At 42.1% G+C, this 21,756-nt stretch overlaps 1 protein-coding gene across 3 annotated transcripts in view; it reads left to right on the forward strand.

The window, feature by feature from the left end:
* The window catches only part of LOC105562342 (arf-GAP with SH3 domain, ANK repeat and PH domain-containing protein 1), a 63,159-nt gene extending 44,399 nt beyond the window's left edge, over window positions 1-18,760 (forward strand). The window contains exons 4-17 of one of the 3 annotated variants that reach the window (XM_012013104.1): window positions 5,958-6,212; window positions 6,932-7,017; window positions 7,223-7,379; window positions 7,744-8,008; window positions 8,115-8,342; window positions 8,940-9,162; window positions 9,279-9,459; window positions 9,586-9,861; window positions 10,089-10,208; window positions 10,307-10,517; window positions 10,641-10,922; window positions 11,008-11,171; window positions 12,447-12,515; window positions 13,781-18,760. In XM_012013104.1, coding sequence (XP_011868494.1) covers window positions 5,958-6,212; window positions 6,932-7,017; window positions 7,223-7,379; window positions 7,744-8,008; window positions 8,115-8,342; window positions 8,940-9,162; window positions 9,279-9,459; window positions 9,586-9,861; window positions 10,089-10,208; window positions 10,307-10,517; window positions 10,641-10,922; window positions 11,008-11,171; window positions 12,447-12,515; window positions 13,781-13,996 — 2,733 coding nt within the window. In that variant the 3' untranslated portion in view covers window positions 13,997-18,760. The remainder of the gene's footprint in view (window positions 1-5,957; window positions 6,213-6,931; window positions 7,018-7,222; window positions 7,380-7,743; window positions 8,009-8,114; window positions 8,343-8,939; window positions 9,163-9,278; window positions 9,460-9,585; window positions 9,862-10,088; window positions 10,209-10,306; window positions 10,518-10,640; window positions 10,923-11,007; window positions 11,172-12,446; window positions 12,516-13,780) is intronic. The other 2 variants (XM_012013106.1, XM_012013105.1) reach the window with 2 other exon arrangements.
* The last annotated feature ends 2,996 nt before the right edge of the window (window positions 18,761-21,756 follow it).

The raw sequence follows: 21,756 nt of genomic DNA on the forward strand, positions 1-21,756 counted from the left end.
AACGTATGTCGTGTGATATTTTCCGTCACACAAATTATTCACACTCGCATCCTTGCACTCTCGATTCGGAAGTAGCGATAGATAAGTCACTTTTAAATTGGCGATATATAAAAACAACGCGAGCATCGGAATCTAAACTTCTACGGTTATTAATCCGCAACGAGATTTTACAATCCTTACTGCCAATCGATCTAATTCTTACGCGAAATGAATTACACGGGCGACACATCCACTGCGATGAATAGTTAATTGTAGCAGTTAACTGATTGCGAGATAATTTCCGAACACATTTTCGAGATCTAACGTAACGCGCAACAAGCGACTTTCTCTGCTTTCTGCTTGTACGAGCTGCAAAGTGTGACACAGAACGAATTACAGCGAACAACACAGGCATCAAAGCCGTACACTACACCAACAAATCTCTCTCTTTTCCCGAAGATGAAAAACAGATTACACCGAAGTCGAGAGATAATTCAAAGCGCGATGCATAAACGATATGTAATCGCGACAGAGTCCCACGGTTTACCTTCGTATTTTAGATGAATTTAGTCTCGTCACGTACATATCTACTGATAAAAAGCCGTTCCTCAATGTGCAAATTGTTTCTCATTACGAGTTGTGGAAACTTAGTAGTCAGCCGACGAACATTACTTGTTACTGGTAAATGCGTACAAATTAGCAGAGTGTTTTATTCCCTACGAACTCGTCGCGATCGCGTCCCGGAAACTGATAACGCAAAAGTAATGCGACGTACGGAGCGACTTCTCGACACTACCCGCCGGCTCGAGGCTCGGCGGCCGAATGATAGCGTAGCGACCTTCGCGTAAACAATAGTACGTAGAGCGTCGTACGACGCCGCGCGGGCATAAAAACAAGAACAAACATTGAAAGTTCGTTACCCCGCGTACGAAAAACACGAAATATGAGTTAGGAATTTTGTACCTGATATTTCACATTACTCTGTTCGGCGACTGTTACACCCTCAGAAAGAATTTCTGTTACCGAGACAAAGAATATTCTTGACGTATATCTATTTCTCACAACCTCATTTAGTATAAAAATAAGACAATATCAAAATAAAATCAGTAATTCTTATTCTCCTCTATTGAATTAAGAAGGATTGACTTACTATATTGAGACAAGAGTAACTTATATAAATGTAAGTTTGTATTCTTGCGTTTAGAATAAACTTTCCCTCCATCTTGCAACGCACGAAGTTGCCACCGCGATATTCGACGAAAGACGATTCATACTGTCACTTTATTCTAGATTTTAGAATTTTTCATTTAAGATTAAAATATTCCTTTCTCTATAATAAATATGATGCTATATCGATCCTATTTTATGATACATTGAAATGTAATAGCATTGGATCCGGAAACTTTTTCTGTACACATGTTGCGTATCATTTTGCGGACCCACTTTCTTTAAAGATAACGATTGACTCCGTTCAATTGCGAAAATGTTTTAAAATGAAAATCATTGTTGCTTAAATTCTGAGAGATTTTGCCTCAATTTAGTTGACGTGTATATAAATGTATATTACTCAATCAACGAAATTTTACTATAGACGAATTGTTCAACTGTTTGTCTTAATATTAATATCAATTGGTTTATATTCAATATGTACTTTATTTAAAAAGACTTAGACAAAGCATTGCGCGCGCTATTTAGCTGTCATTTATATTTATCCGTCATCTTCTTCGCACATAAAAATTTCCATGCAAAGAAGACGCGACGTAAGAAAACGTAACCTGACGTTGACAAACTGTTAAAATATACATGATCTGTGCGCTGCAAAGTTACTCTTAAATGAGCCAAACAAGATAATCAATCAGCATCGCAGAAAAGCATCAACAATTAAATGTTTACGTGTTGCGTTTTCTAAGGAGATTCATTATTTTTTTAATTAGCTCCTGTACTTGCGAAACTTAACTCCTTCTTTTTTTCTTTAAGAATAAAATGAAACAGTATTACACAAGAAATATTATTATTACGTGTTTTTTATTCCCACTGCTCGATCCATTATGTCACCACTTCGTGAAAGGATGCTAAAGGTCTCCTCGCCTCGTGTATTTTCACTTTTCTGACGTCTAACCGCACGTCAGGTTGACGATTGTGCTCCGCGAGGAAAACCCTCTGCGCTCACTCGTAATTTTTTACCGTAGTCGCTTCTTCTCTCGTCTTTCTTTTCTCTGAAGGATTCTGCTCGAAGCGCAGACTTCCAGTCTGTGGCCCGAAGTCACTCGTCACTCCGTCGAATTAAGAGACTTGATATATGACGAGTCCACACCCGCAGAAAAATTTCCGGATCAAATGCTATTACTCTTCAATGTATCATAAAATAGGATCGATATAGCACCATATTTATTATAGAGAAGGAATGTTTTAATCTTAAATAACAAATTCTAAAATCTAGAGTAAAATGATAGTATCGTCTTTTGTCGAATATTGCGGTGCTAATTTCGTGCGTTGTAAGACGGAGGGAAAATATATTCTAAACGCAAGAATATATAAACTTACATTGATATGTATAAGTCACTCTTCCCAGTGAGAAATGATTCGTCGATCGACGTCAATTCGACGGTATCGATGTCGATTCGACGTCGTTTCGACGTCGATCGACGAATCATTTCTCACTGGGTTGCCTCAATATAGTAAGTCAATCTTTTTTAATTCGACAGAGGAGAATAAGAATGATTGATTTTATTTTGATATTGTCTTATTTTTATACTACTATAAATGAGGTGAGAAATATAAATGCGTCAAGAAGATTTTTGTCTCAGTAACAGAAGTCCTTTCTGAGGATGCACGTTAGTAGGATGTTTTCGCGTAAAAAGATCTAGAAGGGGCGTGTATCAGAGACGAAAATTCTCGGGAAGAAATAGTATTGCATCGCGACCAGCCGCATAAGGGGACGCTGGAGTGATTCTGCACTTTTGCACCTTTTGCACTTGAAACTATCCGCTTCCTGGAAACATTTGTATAATATACAGATCGGAAGCAGCTTGCCATTCCGGCGAGATCAAAGAACATGGCATCACTGAAACAAAGTTTGTAAGTCTAATAAGAAATACTAGTGAGCAACATACAGTACATGTAGTGTGTAGACTTACAAACTTGGTTTCGGTGATGCCATGGTGTTCTTTAGGCCCGGTCTACAATGAGTCGTTAGTCGTTAGTCAGAAGTCGCAACTATATGTTGATCCTTTTCCTTTCTGGGTGGAAGAAAAAGGACCGACATATAGTTGCGACTTCTGACTAACGACTAACAGCTCATTGTAGACCGGGCCTTAATCTTAGCCGGACTAGCGAACTGCTTTCGATCTGTACACGTGAGCCATTTAATTTGTACATTATACAAATGTTTCCACGAAGCGGACAGTTTCTAGGTTAGAAAGGTGCAGAATCACTCCAGCATACCCTCAAGGCATCCCTTAACAGGCCCCTGCCAGGAACCTGCTAAAATTTCCGCTCGGGAAGGAACTCTGTCTAGAACGCGTATTAATCAGGACCGTCGGCGTCACCTCGATGACTTATCGAATTCCAAGGAATCGGTACCGAGAGATAGAGAGCAGGAGGAGCGCAAATGAATGTGGATGTCCCCGGTAAAGTATCCTTCCAGCGGCAATAAATCGGCTAAAAGTACGAGAGGCCGGGCAGGACGTAATCGTCCGGGCGTGGATTTAGTGGCGGATCCAAACTGGTTCTGCCCGTGCCGTGCGCCGACGCGACGGTTTCCTAGCCCCGCGCAGTGCGATTAGCCTGCGCGGTACAAATCGGGACGTCTCACGGCGGCGGGATAATTACGTTTACTGAAGCGTTGCACGAACGTTATAAGCCACGATAGCCGCGCGGCCTAGGAGGCTCTCCTAGATTCTATCACGCACGAACGACCGACCGCGCGGATTTATATTTACCGGGGAAGCTTTTAAACGCGCGCGCGCGCGCGCGCGCACACTCGTCCGCGATTTTCAGCGCGGCGGCCCCCCCGTCGTGCGGTTCCCCGTGACGTTAGACGATTCCGCGGTCGCGGATCCAATTTAAATTTAGCGGCGTTTAAGCGCGGACTTTTCGTTTTTGCAAACTGCTCGCGTGCCGCGACACCGTTTTTCCGCGATCCGAGCCGTCGTCGTTCGATCGTTCACGACAATTTACGTCACACGTGCAATCGGTTAAAATACATCTGCATCCGATATTGGCCGCGGTTCAAATCGGGCGATGCACTCCCGGCGTGAGCGATATCGGGCGCTCGCGGACCTTAAGAACCCGGCTCGGTCGTATCCGAGTCGAACTCGGAATTAGCATATCCGAGCGATTAACCGTAATTGGAATGAGCAGTAATTTTTTTTTATCGTTCAGAATAATCACTTCAGAAGTACGTTCAGAATTTGTCGTTGTTTTAACGTTAAAAGCTTGACATTCATGAGAGAATAACTTGAATCGCTCGAACATTGTTTCATAGGAAAGAGCGGAGAGCACGATTTTTCCTACTGGATTGCTTACGTGAACCAATAAGGATGCAGAGTCTTAGATCAGATGACTTAAGACTGAATCTTGATTGGCTCTCGTAAGCAATTCAGTAGGAAAAATAGTATCGTGTGCCGTTGGCCTAAGACTACAACTATTTTACCTATTCTATTATTCGCGCACCAAGAAAAATTTCCGTTAAGTCGATTAAGTTTTCCGATTAAATTGTGGATATATGCGGTGAAATTTATCCAGCGAAGTTGCAGTTACCGATGAAATTTAATAAAAAAAAAAGAATCGATTATGTTACTCATCGAATATACAATTTAATCGAACGTATCCCTTTGTCAATATGTGCTTGAATTGATTAGATAGGCTAAGATATTTTTCTCAGTGCGAAGATACTTCCCTCCCGTTCTCTCAAGACGTAAGAACCCGAAAGTAAAAATTAATATTATTTTCAACTGGACGATAGTAACACATTTAATCCGCGGCGGACAAAATAACGCAATCGAACGTTAAATCCACGCAATTAAACAGCAGTCAAGATCGATCGTCATTGCCTCGCGTGACCTGCTAACATAAATCACCGCGGAAGATCGGATGATGCGATTCGATACAGGGAACGATAAGTTAAATGAGATTCTGTTGTAGCAGCCCGAGCGACTTCGTCTAATGAACAAAGTGCAGTTTGCCATTTCCATTCGCGGGGAAGAGCGTCGCCTTTACGAGTTGGTTGCGCATTGCCCTCGCAAGGCCCATTATGCGGCGCGTTTGAGCGCTTCCCAGCCGAGTTTCCACGAGAGTCGCGAAGCGGCCGAGGGATCGCCCTCGAGAGAGAGAGAGAGAGCCCAAGGCTCCGAGAGGAAGCCGCACTCTATTCAGGGCGCGCGAGAGGCGACGGGCTAAAGCAAAGTGCTGACGCGAATCACGACGGTGATTCACTATTTACCGGTCGGATAGAGCCAGGCGGGGTGGATCCCCGTTACGGAATCCGCCCAAGACTCGCATTTCTCATCGCCGTTTCCCATTCGAGTCCTGTCAGACCGGTTATTCCGATAAATAGATAAATTATTGCGCTTCGGTCAATCTGAAATGGCTCGCGCTGCTCCGCGGAGATAAGGAGAGCTAATATTTTCACGTCTGTATCTAATAGATACCGTAGCGTGTACGCCACCGGTATTTTTATCGGGACGCTGGCCGCCGCGCCGGTCGGCCACCGCGGATGCTGCACGGCGAAGCCTGAATACCTCCTGATTATCGCTGCGAAAATACATTATTCATTAACGTGTGAATAATAATCTTGTTTTTTTACATTTATGTATATATCCTGGCTAATAAATTTATTTAGGAAAATGTCTCCCTCTTCATTCTTTTCCATAACGTATCTCGGAGATTTGTTGTCACTTGGAGATTTAATAGCTTTCATAGCGTGTTATTTGATTGAGAAGAAGATTTGTTAACCGGTTGATCTTACGATTTCGCAGATGCAAAACATCAACAACATCGTGATGTTCCCGTTGGATTCGGTGCTGAAGGGCGACCTGAGGGGCGTGAAGGGGGACCTGAAGAGGCCCTTCGAGAAGGCCTGGAAGGACTACGAAGCTAAATACGCGAAAATCGAAAAGGAGAAGAAGCAGCACGCGAAGGAGGCCGGTCTGATTCGTACGGAGGTCACGCCCGCCGAGATCGCAGACGAGATGGAGAAGGAGAGACGGTTGTTTCAGTTGCAAATGTGCGAGGTGGGTGATGCAGACCCCGCTCTATGAAGTATAAACGGTGTAACATCACGCCAACGGGAGACGTGTGGATGCTATCGATGCGGTGTTATCGACGCGCGTGCACCGATATCCGGTCGTTTAGATACTGTCGTGCGTCAGCTGAAAAATGTTTACCCTCCAACTCGAGAACTTCATTTGCATATTACACTCTACCTACTCTTTTCGACTTTTCGCCGCTTGCATTTTGCAGTCGGCAGTCGGTACAAGGTGCTCGAGAATTACATTCTGTCTTGGAGATAACTGAGATAACGTAGCGAATATAACGTGGAAATTGTAAAATTAAATCACTCAACAATTCTGTTTAATAAAATATAAATGAATGTAACTCCTCCTCAACGAAAGCGAACGGCAGAATCATTTCCGCGCGATGAAAAGTAAAAACCTTTCGGCGAACTAAGCCACGGCTATTTAAATAAAGAAATAACTATTTACACGCGAAATGGACTGGTAATTTGAGACTCGGTTAGCGGAGTGCTCGATGCTAAACTTCGCTCGCTAAAAATGGGTGGATCCCAATCAAACTGCTTAGGGCGATCCATAGATTAAAGGAGTGGCGATGGTTCCCGCACACCCTATATTTGCGGATCGCTTTTATGATACGCTCGATAAAAATGTATTTGGCCAAGCGATGGTAGAGACGCAGAATATTGCCGATCATTGCTGCATACGTTTGCTTGCAGTATCTGATCAAAGTGAACGAGATCAAAACGAAGAAGGGCATCGAGCTGTTGCAGCATCTAGTCGAATATTATCACGCGCAAACAAAGTAAGTATAACGCAGTCAATACTTGGGTTAATACGCTGTTCACGGTTTCAAGACGCGATACCAAATTGATCCTAAGTTGTCATCACAGTAAATATTTATCTCTCTGAAGCTTCAATCTATACGGAGCTTAATTGGGGGCTGAGGAACGACCGAAGAAGCGGTTTCGACTCGACTTTCTAGCGTTCTTACGTTCTCGGGAATTTAGTTATTTTCAGGACGGCTTGAAGACTATCGAGCACTTCGGCTCGTACGTGGCCGACCTGAGCGTGAAGTTGCAAAAAATCAGACAGACGCAGGATGAGGAACGGAGACGACTAACGGAGCTTAGGAGTCTTCTTAGAAGCTCCGGGTGTGACAAAGAGGTAGGACGAGATCGAGAGCCAGGTTTTCTTTTCAAGATCAATACGTCATGGGAAGCGCGACGAGAGAGGATGATTTAATAGTCTTTAATTGCTACCGTTTTTCGCTTTTGTTTGGTAGTCGATAGTAAACAACGTTCCTCTCGGAACGTCATCTTAATCATATTAGCCTACCTACTGTAAAACCAAAACTTTGCTAATATTTTCATCTCAGATTGAACTGCCTTGCATCTGAGATCCTTATCAACTTTTGGATCAACTCCAGTCATTCCATTATCGCGCTTTATATTGCGCTTAATATCGCACATAAATTCTAAGCAACGCCATACATAAATCTTAAGCCACAATAAATCTTACACGGTCGCAGTTGAACGCGAACGCGAACGCGGGTTACTCGCTGCACCAGCTGCAGGGCGACAAGCAACACGGTGTCACGCGCTCCGGCCACCTGCTGAAGAAGAGCGAGGGCAAGATGAGGCGAGTCTGGCAGAAGAGGCGATGCGCCGTGCAGGCGGAGGGCTACCTCGATATCTGCCACGCGGACGAGAATAAGCCGCCCACCAGGGTGAACCTATTGACCTGCCAGATTAAGTTAGTACCGGACGACAAGCGAGGCTTCGATCTCATAAGCTGTAAGTGTTACGCTTATGATATACGAGCGAGCTTCCAATAGACGCCCGCCCGTCGTTTCTTCACGACGAACGCCGCGTAATGCCGTCGTCATTGTTTCGATTCCAGACAATAGAACGTACCACTTTCAAGCGGAGGACGAGGCGGACCAGCGCGCGTGGATGTCGGTTCTCGTGAATTGCAAGGAGCGCGCCCTGTTGCGGGCGTTCGACGCGAGCGGCAAGGCGGAGGCCGGCAGCGGCAATCCCAGCCTCGTAGAGCTGCAGCAGGCTGTTATACGATGCGTTATGCGATTACCCGGAAACGATCAGTGCTGTGATTGCTCCTCGCAGAACGGTAATGCGAATGTCGTCGATCATTCGGGGTGCCGGCCGGTCTTTCTCCGGCGCGTGCCAAATCCGTCCGTTACACTTGGCGCACGACTGAAACGATTTCCGTCAAATTAGTACATCGTGCACGGGGAGAAATGTCTCTTCAAAATTTATCCTGAACATCACGTGATCGTGGAACAACATTTTGAAAAACTTTATGAGAGTTTTTTGAAGTATAATTACTAAGTGAAACGTATGGTAAAATTTCAAACACTCCCATACAATTCTTCGAAATGCCGTGTTGTCCCACGATTATTTATATAGTCGCTAATTTCTATCAAATCTCTTTACAATTTCTCACTATTCGACAGTTATTCAACGTTACAGAAACGCGCGACAATTGATGTCTTATTAAATTAATAAATCACAAACTAATGTAGACCTAAGGTTTCTGAGAGCCGACCGAAAACACGTTTATGTCATCGAGCGAGTGCTCGTAGGTTCGCTGGCCGGGCATTCTCGTAGACGTTACCGCGTGACAAAGCCGGGCGAAATGGGCAACTTTGCTCGCGCCCCACTTGCTGCGTTTTGTTATCGAGCGACAATGGTGTCTCCTTTTCAGATGCCACGTGGCTGTCGACGAACTTCGGCATAATAGTATGCATAGAGTGCAGCGGCATCCACCGGGACTTGGGCGTCCACATATCGCGGATACAGTCTCTGACGCTGGATAACGTCGGCACCGCTCAGCTGTTGCTCGCGCGACACATGACGAATCAGGCGTTCAACGAGGTGATGGAGGCGACGTTGCGTCACAATCTCAAGCCGTCGCCGACGTCGACGATGTGAGCGAACTTGCGGATTTGTATGACAATTCATTCGCGGTGCTCTCGCTGACTTACCAAGCATTCTCATACTTTCACTTTGCCCAGCGTTTTCACATTTATTTCCTGGCATTCAGGGAGGAGAGGTACGAGTTCATACGCGCCAAATACGTGGACAAGAGATACGTGATGAACACGTGCGCGGACGAGCGCGATCTGCTTTCCGATTTGGAGCACGCCGTTAACAATCGCGATCTGCAGCAACTTCTGCAAGTTTACGCCGAGAACGTGGATTTGGCTGCGCCGTTGCCGACATCGGTAAGGCGTTGTACAGCCATTTTTACAGAGACTCTCTCGTGTCTCAGGAGATAATTGAGAGAAATGCTCTCACAATTATGTTAATTTTATAAGAAACAAGCCCCGAGAAACCGATGTCCATTTCAGGATGTAGGCGAAACCGCATTACACCTGGCCATTCTGCGCGAGATGGGCAGCAGTCTGCACATCGTGGATTTCCTGGTGCAAAATATGCCGAGCGGCGGTATCGACAGGGCGACCATCGACGGGGAAACGGCGCTGCATCTTTCCGCGCGGCACGACAGAGCGGAAGCGATGAAGCTGCTTCTACGGGCTGGCGCGGATCCCTCGCAGCGAAACAAGCAGGACAAGACGCCGCTCGACATCGCGCAGGAAATGGGACACCATACGTGCAAAGAACTGGTAATTCAATCGTGTCCTATAGTATATTGTTTGCCATTTAATATCTTTTCCTAGTTTTTCTAATAGACACATATTTTTCATTATTACTCAACTTTTTATCGCTCAAAATTAATACTGATGTAAGTTTATAATTTTCTGTAATCTTTGTTCAATGAAGATGTACGTAAAACAATTCTTTGTGAATTCTTTGAAGAATCGCATAACGAAAGTCAACGAATTATTTTCAGCTCAGCCACGCTCTCCAGAGGCAAAAAACTTTGTTTGATAACGTCAATATTGACTGGAATCTTTCCCACGACGAGGGATCCACGGACTTCTCCGACGACGAAACGATAATAGAAGACAGGGTGAGTACATTAGCATAAACATGCATCGACACTTCTGAAATTTGTCTTTGCGTGTAACTATCTATATTTATACTCACGAATGTGCATTCCTCTTGTAGAATGGATGTCTGACGCCTGAGAAAAAGTCACGTAGCAGACCACCGTCGTACGCCGGGGGTGGCGGTACGGGACCGGGTGACTCGCCGGTGACACTGCGCAGTCGGAGCAGCACTTGCGACAGTCTACAGAGCGGATCCTCTCCGAGCGCCTCGACGAACCGTCAGCAAATGCCTCCACCGCCACCGCCGCAGGCGAGGAAACCCGTAGCTGGTAAGATAGACTTGCGCTCGTATGCTTCTCGCGACAAATCTGCCAAGCGTGCTGGTTTTCAGACAACTGAATTTCCGTAAAATCCTAATGTGTTTTATACCGCTTGATGCCTTTTTCGCGCAGTACCCACTCCCATGGCGCCGGACATTTCACTGAACATCCACGGCTCGCTGAAGAAGCGGGTTGCGCCGCCGCCGCCGCCCGGTGGAAACTCCATCGCGAGCGGCGTCCTGCCGTCGTCGCACTACGGTACGCTACCCACGTTGGCTACGTCGACGCACAGTCGTACGACCAGCGAGCCGATTTTAGCCGGCCACACTTTACACACTCTACCGCATACGTTGAATACATTAAATAGCCAACATCATAAGAGATCACCGAGCGGCGACTCGTCGACCGGACACGGTACATTCGATAAATAAATCTCGCAGGAGAAACTCCGGCATTCCGATTATCGTGTCGATACTTATGTCTCTCTTTCTGCGTACAGGTATGGACAAGGCGAACAGTTCAACGCTTCAGAGACCGCGAAATCCACCGCCCCCGGCTCCATCCAGTGTCACGACTAGGCTAAGCAACGGACGCAGCAGCGAATCCCTGAGTTCTATGTGTTCGGATCACGGTCTAGGCAATCCTATTCCGCCGCCGCGAAAGGTAAGCCACACTTAAATTAGCGATTACCCCAACAGGAATTATCAAATTTCATAGGAATTGAGGAAGATATTATTTTTATCTCGAGAATATTTTTTCGTTGAAAATTTCGTTGTTTCCCTATATTTACAATACGTTGTTTTATTTCATTGAAGATTCTAGATAGACATTTGTTTAGGACTTTTATAAGAATATTTTGAAAAATGTAGATTCTATATGATCTGAAAAGAAATTCGAATTAAGCGAAAGCTTTGACTATTATAATTTCTGGTGAATCGTGTTACTTTTGTACATGCAAGTTGGTAGCAAATGTATTTCGATAAAAATATAATCTTTGGATGTGAATTTTAACAACTTTGGTAAATATCATCTTAGAAGAAATTCAAATACGAAGTTTCAACAAACGCAACATTGTGACAAAACCAGGATCCTAAAAATATCATAAGTCTCTATATAAAAATTCATAAAACTATGTGTCGAGTACGCGAAGCTTTCGCTCATACGAAATCCTAAATCATTCTCTAGTTTACCTTCGAACGGAGTCGCCACATAATTATATGCCGAAATCGATAATTACATCATCTCTGTATTGCTTAACAAGTGATGTTATCCTACTGTCTCACATCTTATCTATTTGCACACACGTACACATTCGATCAGATGGTTGTCATTGTTATAATAACACAGTAGAGAAAAAATATGTAACTAACCAGATTGTGCCATTACATTTCTCCTTTGTAGTATAGTGTTCATTCGTGGGGGCTTGGATCATTTTTGCATTATTATACTAACCGTACGTCTCGCACATCGACATATTTGTATCCTTTCACATTCCATTATACTACCATAATATCAAAATAAGTTATTGTTACACATTTAATCCTTATCTATTAATTGTCGATAGAATAGTACATTATAGATTTTCATTATCATCATCGTTCATTCATTTCGTGTTTATTTTTAGCAAACTTTATGAAAAACAATGTCCTGAAGATAATATCGAGATTTAACGATCGATTAATTTCCGTTGTGTCTCGGAAGAAAAAATCATTCGAGTGTTGAAAGTACTTCACGAAACGATTGTCGAGATAAAGTCGTTCGATAAGCAATAAGCGGACAGAAAGTTGTAAAATATTCACCAATTTATCGCGGATTAAATAGCAATTCCGTGCGAGTTAAATATACAATCGCGTGTACCTATGGTGTGTGGATATGTAGAGAATGCATGCATTTCAAGACCAGTGCTTTACGGTTTGTCATTAACCATTGTTGGTACAGCGAAGGGACCGGTCCAGACTAGAGAGCTACGCCGAGGAGCCTTCATCTTTGCTCCCAAATCTGAATCTGGTAAACATCAGCCATCCCACATTACAGCATGTTACACTTGAAATCACTTGTAAACGAATATACCGTTCCATGCTTACCGTTGTATCTACGTAAGGACAGCTTCACGTGTTATCAAACATGATACAAAGCATGTAATATCTGTACATAACTGTATATAGTGTTGATTAATTAATATCGTACGTATAATAGAAAAACGTAATCTTTCCAAGAGAAAGATTGTAATCAACGTCGCTATAATTCATGATAAATCTGAATGATAAGAGCCTACTCTTCCCACTTCACTTGCCGATACTTTCAAGTGTAACGATGCTTTGCATGATCAGACATGCTGCTCGTATCATCATTTATGCAGCTCACGTCGAGGCTTTAAGTATATTATTTCCACGTGTGCCAAATAATCATTTAGATCTCATTGCCATTTTAATCACGTTCAGACACTCTTTATCGGTTAAGATACTCGACCGTAATCATATAAATCTTTCGCAAGATATGTAACTCCATTGGACTCCGCGAGACTCCGTGAGACACGTTGGGTTGTATTTCAACTAATATCCACGTCCTGGTCATTTATTAATTTGAGTCATTAGTCTACGTGTGACTTCCTTGATAAAAAATTATGTCAGAAACTAAATAGATATAAAGTATAATTGTAAATACTGATCCTCGCATGGGTTTCCGAGTGGATTAATGTTTGGCAATACTTGATCGCATTATGCTACTCCTTCCGACACGTGAGATACCTCCCCCTTAAATTCTCTTACCCTAAGCTATTCAGATATTAAAGGACATATAACTAGCATGATATAATATTGGTGTTTATTGGAAATTCTAGTGTCAGTATATTTTCTTGGAGGCGTATCAAAATCTGTAATCTTAAAAATTCCTGATACTCATATCTGGGCGAAGCTTAATTTTTCTTGGACATATTGAATATATTTACTTATTATAATCTACTTTCGTGATAATATTTAAAAAAAATTTCTTTTTCAATTTTAAAAAGAAAAGAGTAATAAGTTAACTAAGAAATAAAATTAATTATTTAGGAGATAATTAATCGATGGCTCATGTCACTCGCTGATTTTGTAATAATTTCCCTAGAATTTCCAATGTTCTCTTAATTTCTGGAGAACAAACATTCATAAGCTTGTCGTCTCGTGACAGAGGTACGAGCAATGAAAGTGCTTGCTTCTGCCAGACGGTCGAAACATGCACGTTACGGTGTCTGCCGGGTTCTACGAATGACTTTTTTTTCATTCCATCTCCAGCCAACCTCGTCGACTTTGAGCGGCCTGCGACGCTGCCGGGCCCTGTACGATTGCGAGGCCGACAACGAGGACGAGCTGTCGTTTCGCGAGGGTGAGGTCATCATCGTGACGAATGAGCAGACCGACGATGACAACTGGATGGAAGGCGCGTTAGAACGAGCGCCGGAGCGGCGAGGCATGTTTCCGATTAGTTTCGTACACATGCTGCAGGATTAACATTCGGTAAGCCTGAACTCGTTGGCGAGCGTCACCAGCACTGCCAGTTCGATGAGCGTCGCCAGTCTCGGCCGTAGAAACTGGCTGAGGAAGCCGAAGGAGTGAAGCCATCTTTCCGTCGTCCCTTCAGAGTTGAAGCAGTCATGAGCAACTGAAGGAAGAAACTTTGACGAATGTTGTTACGAAGTAGTGTTCAATCCGCATCTTGATTCTCTCATTTTTTACATTTCCTAGAAAAATTGATACACGTTAGGAATATGAAATGAAAGGTGCATCAATGAGCAATTTTGCACCTGCAAAGGGAGTAAATGTTTTAGAAATGAGTAGAATAAGGATATAAGTCATTTTTCGTTTTCAAAAGCACGACGCAAACTTATGTGTTTATCCTGAGACTAGAGTCTCGTTTTTTTTTTTTATAAGGAGAAACCATCATTTATCTTTATAAAGGAATAAAATTTTATGTTATATCAAAATGTATAATTAGATATAATAGGCGACATTGACGTTCCATTGTTACTAGTATAAATTACGTTATTATTTCAGTCAATAATTTAATTGCATGTAAGTTTGAGTTTCATCGTTCCGGATTATTCTGTATTCGTATAAACTAAAAAGACTTAAAAACTTTTCTCTACTACGATGCAGAGTTATTTCTGCTGATGCAAAGATATTTAATCCTATGGTACTTTACGAGTAACTCTTTTAAACCGATCGAATATCCTGCGATAAGTTTTAATTTACTCTTTCGTCGTGTATAATGCAACGTCAACGCGTACCAGTTTTTATATTTCAAGGGGACTGGAAAACAAGTGTACGTTTTCGGTTAAAAAAATTAATAGATACCTCGAAGATTTTCCACTGGGCTGTAATCAATACGTACGACATGGAGTGTGTTAACAGCGTGATTAACGAGGAATAGAACGACGTTTAGCCGAGTATTAGTGTCTTACACCGGATGACAATCATATTGAAACTATCGAAGGCATGTGAATATCGATAATGGAATACTCGGAATTTCGTCTCGTCATCCAGGCAGATAGGGCGGGGTTTATCTTTCCCCGACGATGGGACTCTCGGTTTTTGGAAACACGAGACAGGGGGTGGGAGCAGGGGGGGGGGGGGAACTGATTGTACAAACGCCGCGATGTCGACATTCGCGGGTTTCCGGTGTTTGTCAAAGAATGTTGTATCTGAAGAGTTTATAATCAGAGAGATCTTATATATGTATTCGTCTAATTGATATTATATACGGTACGCAATTGTTCGCATTGTAATCTAGTTGCAAGATAAAAATCCGGCTAACAAAGTATGTCGTCGAGAGGCTGACGAGTGAGTTAAGATCAGAATTGAGGATGATTCTCGATATCGCGGAACCGCGACGCTAAAAAAACATGTGATATACATATATATATATATATTATATTTCAGAGTAGATTATTAGTACTATATGAAATACCGCATAACTATGAACAAATTGTGAGAACGAATGACATTTTCCATACCAAATGACTAACGTAGAAGTAATGGAGATAACGTAGATTTTATCCGATGCATTCGGCTTATATGCAAAACGCCCGAAAAAGAATATACGCAAATAAGCGTCTATCAACCGAGAGAAAATGTAATAGTAAATATATAATGATAAATAGTTATATGTAGCTTAACAAAAGAATATAAAGGAGACTCTCGAGTGCCGATTAGAAGGATATGAGTTTTCGGTGATTATACCAGTGTCTAGGAAATCCTACGATAAAACACTCCGGCGACTGCGCCGGAAAGAGATATGCACGGTTTTTGGTGTCTCGCCGTTCGTACGTTCTATTGATCTGGCGCACACTTCTTTTTTCTGTACTGCCAATAACGGATCGATTTAACGTTAGGGATAGATGAACTCGCGGTGTATAGAGCCGTATTTATATTCCGCATTTGGCGCGAAATGTCGACTCCAAGTCTACGGGTACCGTTAGACGCGATCCTCGACACGAGACAAATAAATTTCAGAATCAAACGACTACGTTTGGCGTTAAATGTGAGAATGTACGAGCGCGAACCGTAGCCTTTAGCGGAGCGGGGGAGACGACGATTAAATTTAATTAGCGTAAGAAGAAATCGCGGGATGGCGAATTTTAGCGGTCGTCGAGCACGAGATGTTATACCGATATTGCATGACAAGTATTATTAGCGTACTCGATTTAAGAAGGTCCGTTACGTATGACTGTGTACATTTCTTTTCTTTCTCGTAATGCCATACTACATATTAGTCGATCCTCAAATAGAATACGGGGCTCGAAACCGGTTATTAGCCGCCAAGCGTGCTACGAAACATGACGGAAGCGTGTAATGTGACGCGACAGGCGGAATTCCACGCGTCGCGTTGCATTATCAATATTCTATTTGAACGTACGAGACCAAAGAGGATTTTGCGAAAGGCGGAGAGAGAGCCGTCGAGAACGGAGTGTTTGCGAAGTCATTTTAGTCTACTGGCGTTTACCGGGATAAAATCGTTTTCCGGAACGGAACGGGGAAAGCCGCAGTGAAAGCGATATTATTATTAATAACGTGATTACATATTGCTGCGCCAATCGGTAAAGTGACTCCGCAAATCGCCACGATTCAGTAACAGTCTAATCGGCGTGTGTTCCTCGTGTAATATGCATGGATCGTTCCACTCGCAGAGATCGTGTGTCGACGGATAGTACGAGCGATTATCGAAACTGTACTGTTTTCCTTACGATTATTATAAAGCTTTGTACATAGACAAAAACTAGAATCACTAAATGCTGCTGCAAACTATTAGCTGTGACACTATCTCCTAAATGTGACTGTTTGATTTAAAAAGCGCAACACGCGTACTTCTTCATCAAAAAAAAGAAAGAAAAAGAAACGTTGCTACTAGGAGTTTCGAATATTTTCCGATTTTATTCGTAGAAATAAAAGTATATCCGAATCACTTGATTTATATATGTAGACGTGTATACATATGTTTGTTTCGGAAGAGTTAACTATTTAAAAAATTTGTACTGCATTTTATCATTCTCGTGTTAAAAAAAAAGACTTTCTTATCGACAATTTTTAAAAAAATTAACTCGTAGTTCGCAGTCTATAGAAACCAGAAGAAAAAATGCGGAAGGCTGAAGGTGCCGTTACCCGAGGCAATTTTTTCATAAAGGCAGATTCGTTTTTATGAAAAAAATTGTCCTGCTTTAAAAAGAGAAGAATATATTACCTGTTATTGCCTAAAAGTAATATAAAATACGATATAGATGAGGTATATTGCAGGATGTTTAAATTCGAACTACTGGGTCGGAAATTTACAGTGAAAATTCTTCGAGGGCACACACTCAGCACTTTCTGTTCCCTCTTACTCATCTTCGAAAAATCCTTGAAATGCCAGTCAAGTCGTTATCACGTTTAGGCAAGATAAGATTGTTGTCCTGGAAACCGTCAGTTTGCTAGAAACCTCTGTAGAAATGTTAAATGTACACAAAACTGAGACTAGAAAAAAATAGTTTCGGTTTGATACCATTTTGTTTTCGAGTCAAACCGATAAAATAGGTAAACTCGCCTAACGGACGATGTAGTGCTGCTGCAGTGAAGTTGTATCCCGTCTATAACTTCATTAAGCTGTAACAAAAGAAAGCGCGATTAGTTGAACAATTTGACATTAGATTAAACAGTCTCATCTCGTTGCACGTTATCCTGGAATTCATTAATTTTATTGCAAGCGCATCAGCAGTATCACGTGGATATATGTACGTTCGTGACAGTGAAATCTTATCGTCGATCCATGTAAATACGTGTATAGACAAAGGTAGAATTTACGCGCCCGTGTTATATGTGTATGCGTGACGAGGAGAGGAAGCGAGATAAATCGATGTTTATATTATACCGAACATACATATATATTAAATTACGAGCTAACTTTAAGTATGTGGATACTGTCTATTTAACTGTACGATTTAAGCGACGATTGATCCTTTGCATTTCAAACTTAAGAGTAGTCGTTAGGTAGGCCGTAAGTATTTATTATTATTTTGTAGCCACTTCGTATACTAGAACGGGACGCGTGAGTGTATAGAAAACAGAGAGGAGAGGTTCTTCAAATGTTTGGTACGAACAGCAAAGTGCACGAGCTAATATGTTGTACTGTCACCCGTGATTAATTAAATTTTCATTCTCCGTTTATTAGCTCTATATCGTAGCTCGAGTCTGAACGAAAGATCTTTCCTCAACATCAACATTTTCTAACGTTAGTTAATTAATTCTCAATCAGCAGAAAAATTCAGAAAGATCTTTAGATCGTTTCTGTTGTCCGACTATCTCTCGTGTTTTTAGTTTATCAAGGCTGTCAGTGAACTTGGACGAGGGGGTGTAACGGCCCCGTTTTATCAGGGGATTCAGCGCGAATAATCGTTTTGTACTCGTATCCGATATTTCAGCAACCTTGTGTCGTTTGTGCGAAGAATGCATTAATACATTGAATCCCTGCGTGCGTACGTAGCCATTCCGTTAGAGATGGGTGGGTGGAAAACGAGGAAACGACGACGGCGCAAGTCAATCGAACAAAATCACACCGATTCTAGATTCGGCGTACGCGTTTGTCGCCGGCACAGGTCTAAATATTTATATATTACACGGAACGATGACATTGTATCGACGTTTAATATTATCTTTCACCGTTAAAACTGTGCACGACGTTCCCGGATGGGAATGCGACTTCAGAAATGTAACAAGAGGAGAAAATAAATGCTGTTTAGAGATCTATAAGATTAATCACTGTGTTTCTTTCATTTTTACACGTTGTTTCGTATGAAAATCCTATTCGCCGTGAGAAATACATAAGAAATATTCAAGATAAACAGATTCTCGTAGACTATTCAAAATCGTATTCTTAATTACACGTAGCTATGCAAGAGATAACAAAATATCAATTCTTGTTAAATAAATATTACTACCTCCTTAAGATTGAAACGTTTAATAGTGACGCGATGCCTTCGTACTCGCCTGATGCCTTGGAATCGGAAGCAATTTATGTTGTACGTTTTCGTTCGTCAACAGAAAATTGCTCCTACAAGACATCGAATTGTTAAAGCAGATACAGTTTCTTACAATAAGATAATTGGATAAGAGATAACGTTTTGGAATCGATTTCTATTCGCAGGTGAAAATCGATTCTCTCGTCCAATTTCTGGCACGCAGACAATTAACGTCAGTAGTACACGATGTATGCGTATGAAAAATCTTTTATTGAAAAATGGTCTTCCACGCTACAACGTCAGTGTACCCTCGTCTATTCAACTTTTTTATAATAGTACAAAAATTGCATTTTTACAAGTTGCCCAGCTTACTTAGGTGACTAAGGTATCCCAGTTAGCAATCTGACGAAGAGTCTTATTACGACTTATTCTAATATTATCCGGAGAAGCTGCGGCAAAACGTGAACACTAGTACTTCAGCGGGGAGTGAGCGACCCCGCGTACAAGAAAAAAAGCGTCTCGCGGCGTGCTTTCCGGTCGCGCGACGCGCTTTCTTTAAAGTAAAATCAGTCGCTACAACGCGTCGGTTCTACAACTTATCCACATCGGATCTAATTTATTATTTGCTATCTGGGTCTTTTCGTGAAACGTCTTCAGCCGGAAACTCGCATCGTCTTGTCCTCGAAATTACAATCAAGGAAAATCACTCGAAACAGTCTACTACTACAAATCATCAGTAGCGCAATGTCCTAAACAGTCGATGGTCGCTGCAAGTATCCGGCCAAAGAATAAACCCGCGAATTTACCCAACATATCCTACTTTCGACTATCCTGAACCGAGGCCAACGAGCGGATAACATAACGCGGCCAGCGTGGTACATTTTACCGCTATCCAAATTCAAGATAGCCAGAGAACCCGATATGAATGTAACGAGTCAAGCTAATAAAATGCGCACACGTGTATGTGCAGATAACCGCGAATTGGAAAATTGCAAGGAGTCATAAATCGCAGATCAATTAGTATTTACATACTAATAGAGCGAATGCCGCGTGGAGACTCCGCTGGCTCGTTCCATTAATATATAAGTACGGGCTCTAAAATGGAAAAATTTCGCGTTACCGTTTTGTTGCACGCACTATTTCGGTAACAGTTTCGGATTTTTGCATTTTCTTTGTACAACTATAAAATGCATGCGCGTGCGTTTTACACTTATCACTAACATCTTTTTTACATAGAGAGACAACATTTCATTCCGTCGAAATCGAAAGTGTTTGTTCCTATACGTAGGATACACATTGTATACTCCTTGTAATTCTCCACTTTGCGAATACGAACGTTTTCGGTTGGACAACCTCGTCGATTTGTTCATCCGCTCGTTCTCATTCGTTCGCACGCACCAGTTCTCGCGTCTTCTGAAAGCCACGTAACAAACCGCCGCCGACAGTTAATTTTAAGCAAGACAGGCGTCCGTCGATCCTGACAGAGATTGTGCAAGAGTACTAAGTACAATACGTTTGCGTTATTCCGTAAAAGCTTACCACAAACAACAACGACGCTAGATTAACGATCGATCGGCAGAAAATTAACGCAGCGGCGGTCCATCCTCGGCAGGATTGATTACGTCCTTTCTTTTTCCCCCTTTTCCCTTCTCTCAGCTCTTGATCGCTATATGTATGCGGATAAAATCTCTTTGCATCCTTTCATAAGTTCAGGTCCTGCCTTTGTCAGTTGGAGATTAGATGCTGCGCTTCGATAAGATGAGATATATAAGTAGTAATTCTACGCTGAATGAAATTCCTGATGTCGCTTAGGAGCAGTCTTTGAGCTTTTTTCACATGCATTCTCGCTCGGATCGCTTTTACTTATTGCGTGTACTACGTGACGAGTGTGAACGTACGTATGTGTGATGTATATGCGTGTGTGTGTGCGCGCGCGCGCGCGCGTTACATGTCTATATGTGTAAAATATGAATTATAATGTGTCTTCTTTCTCTCTCTTTCTTGAGTGTACCCTTATATAATTCTGGTAAAGTATGTGTGTGTGTAGATTTAATGTACAATTAATTAACTATATAAGTTAACTGGTAGAAATTATTAAGTTTGACTAGCTTTTGATCGTATCTCTCTCTCTCTCTCTCTCTCTCTCTCTCTCTCGCTCGCTCTTTCCTTCTCTCTCCTGGAATTACGTGGAGTTTCATTCTTTGCACTATACATATACATATGTATATGTATAGTGCAAAGAATGAAATGTAACCGATCAAATACAGGTTTTGGTGCTGCTATTGCCACTGATCGAGTAAAAGATATATCGCGTGTGCAAAACGGAATAACGATTAAGTTATGATCATCCCTCCGGGTGTATGTGTGTGTGTGTGTTACGGTTATTATTAAATATAAACAGTTCTCTTAGCTTTACGTAGCAGGATACTCCTGAATTCGAGATGTCACCGCGCGATCTTACGTGTATTGCCCTCTAGCAGAATACAATTATTACAATAATCACTAATATAATATGTACTAATTAACTAACTTCATCTTCAACCTCGGAATTCTTTCGTACACTTTTTCTCATTAAAGTCTCTTTCGCTCTTACTTTCTCTCTTTCTCTTTCTTTCTCTTGCGCGCTCGCGTTTCTAATTCTTATTAATTATTTTGACAAGTTTTTCCTTCTTCACAGTCTTCTCCAATTATTCTATTCACGCACTCACGAGGTCCGCGCGAACGGAGGGGACAGTGAAGCATCCGGGGATAATCTAAATCGACGGATCGTGGCGCGTGAATTAT

Source organism: Vollenhovia emeryi, unplaced genomic scaffold (genome assembly GCF_000949405.1).
Source record: "Vollenhovia emeryi isolate VEMERY1.0 unplaced genomic scaffold, V.emery_V1.0 DF939190.1, whole genome shotgun sequence".
NCBI classification, from domain to species: Eukaryota; Metazoa; Arthropoda; class Insecta; order Hymenoptera; family Formicidae; genus Vollenhovia; species Vollenhovia emeryi.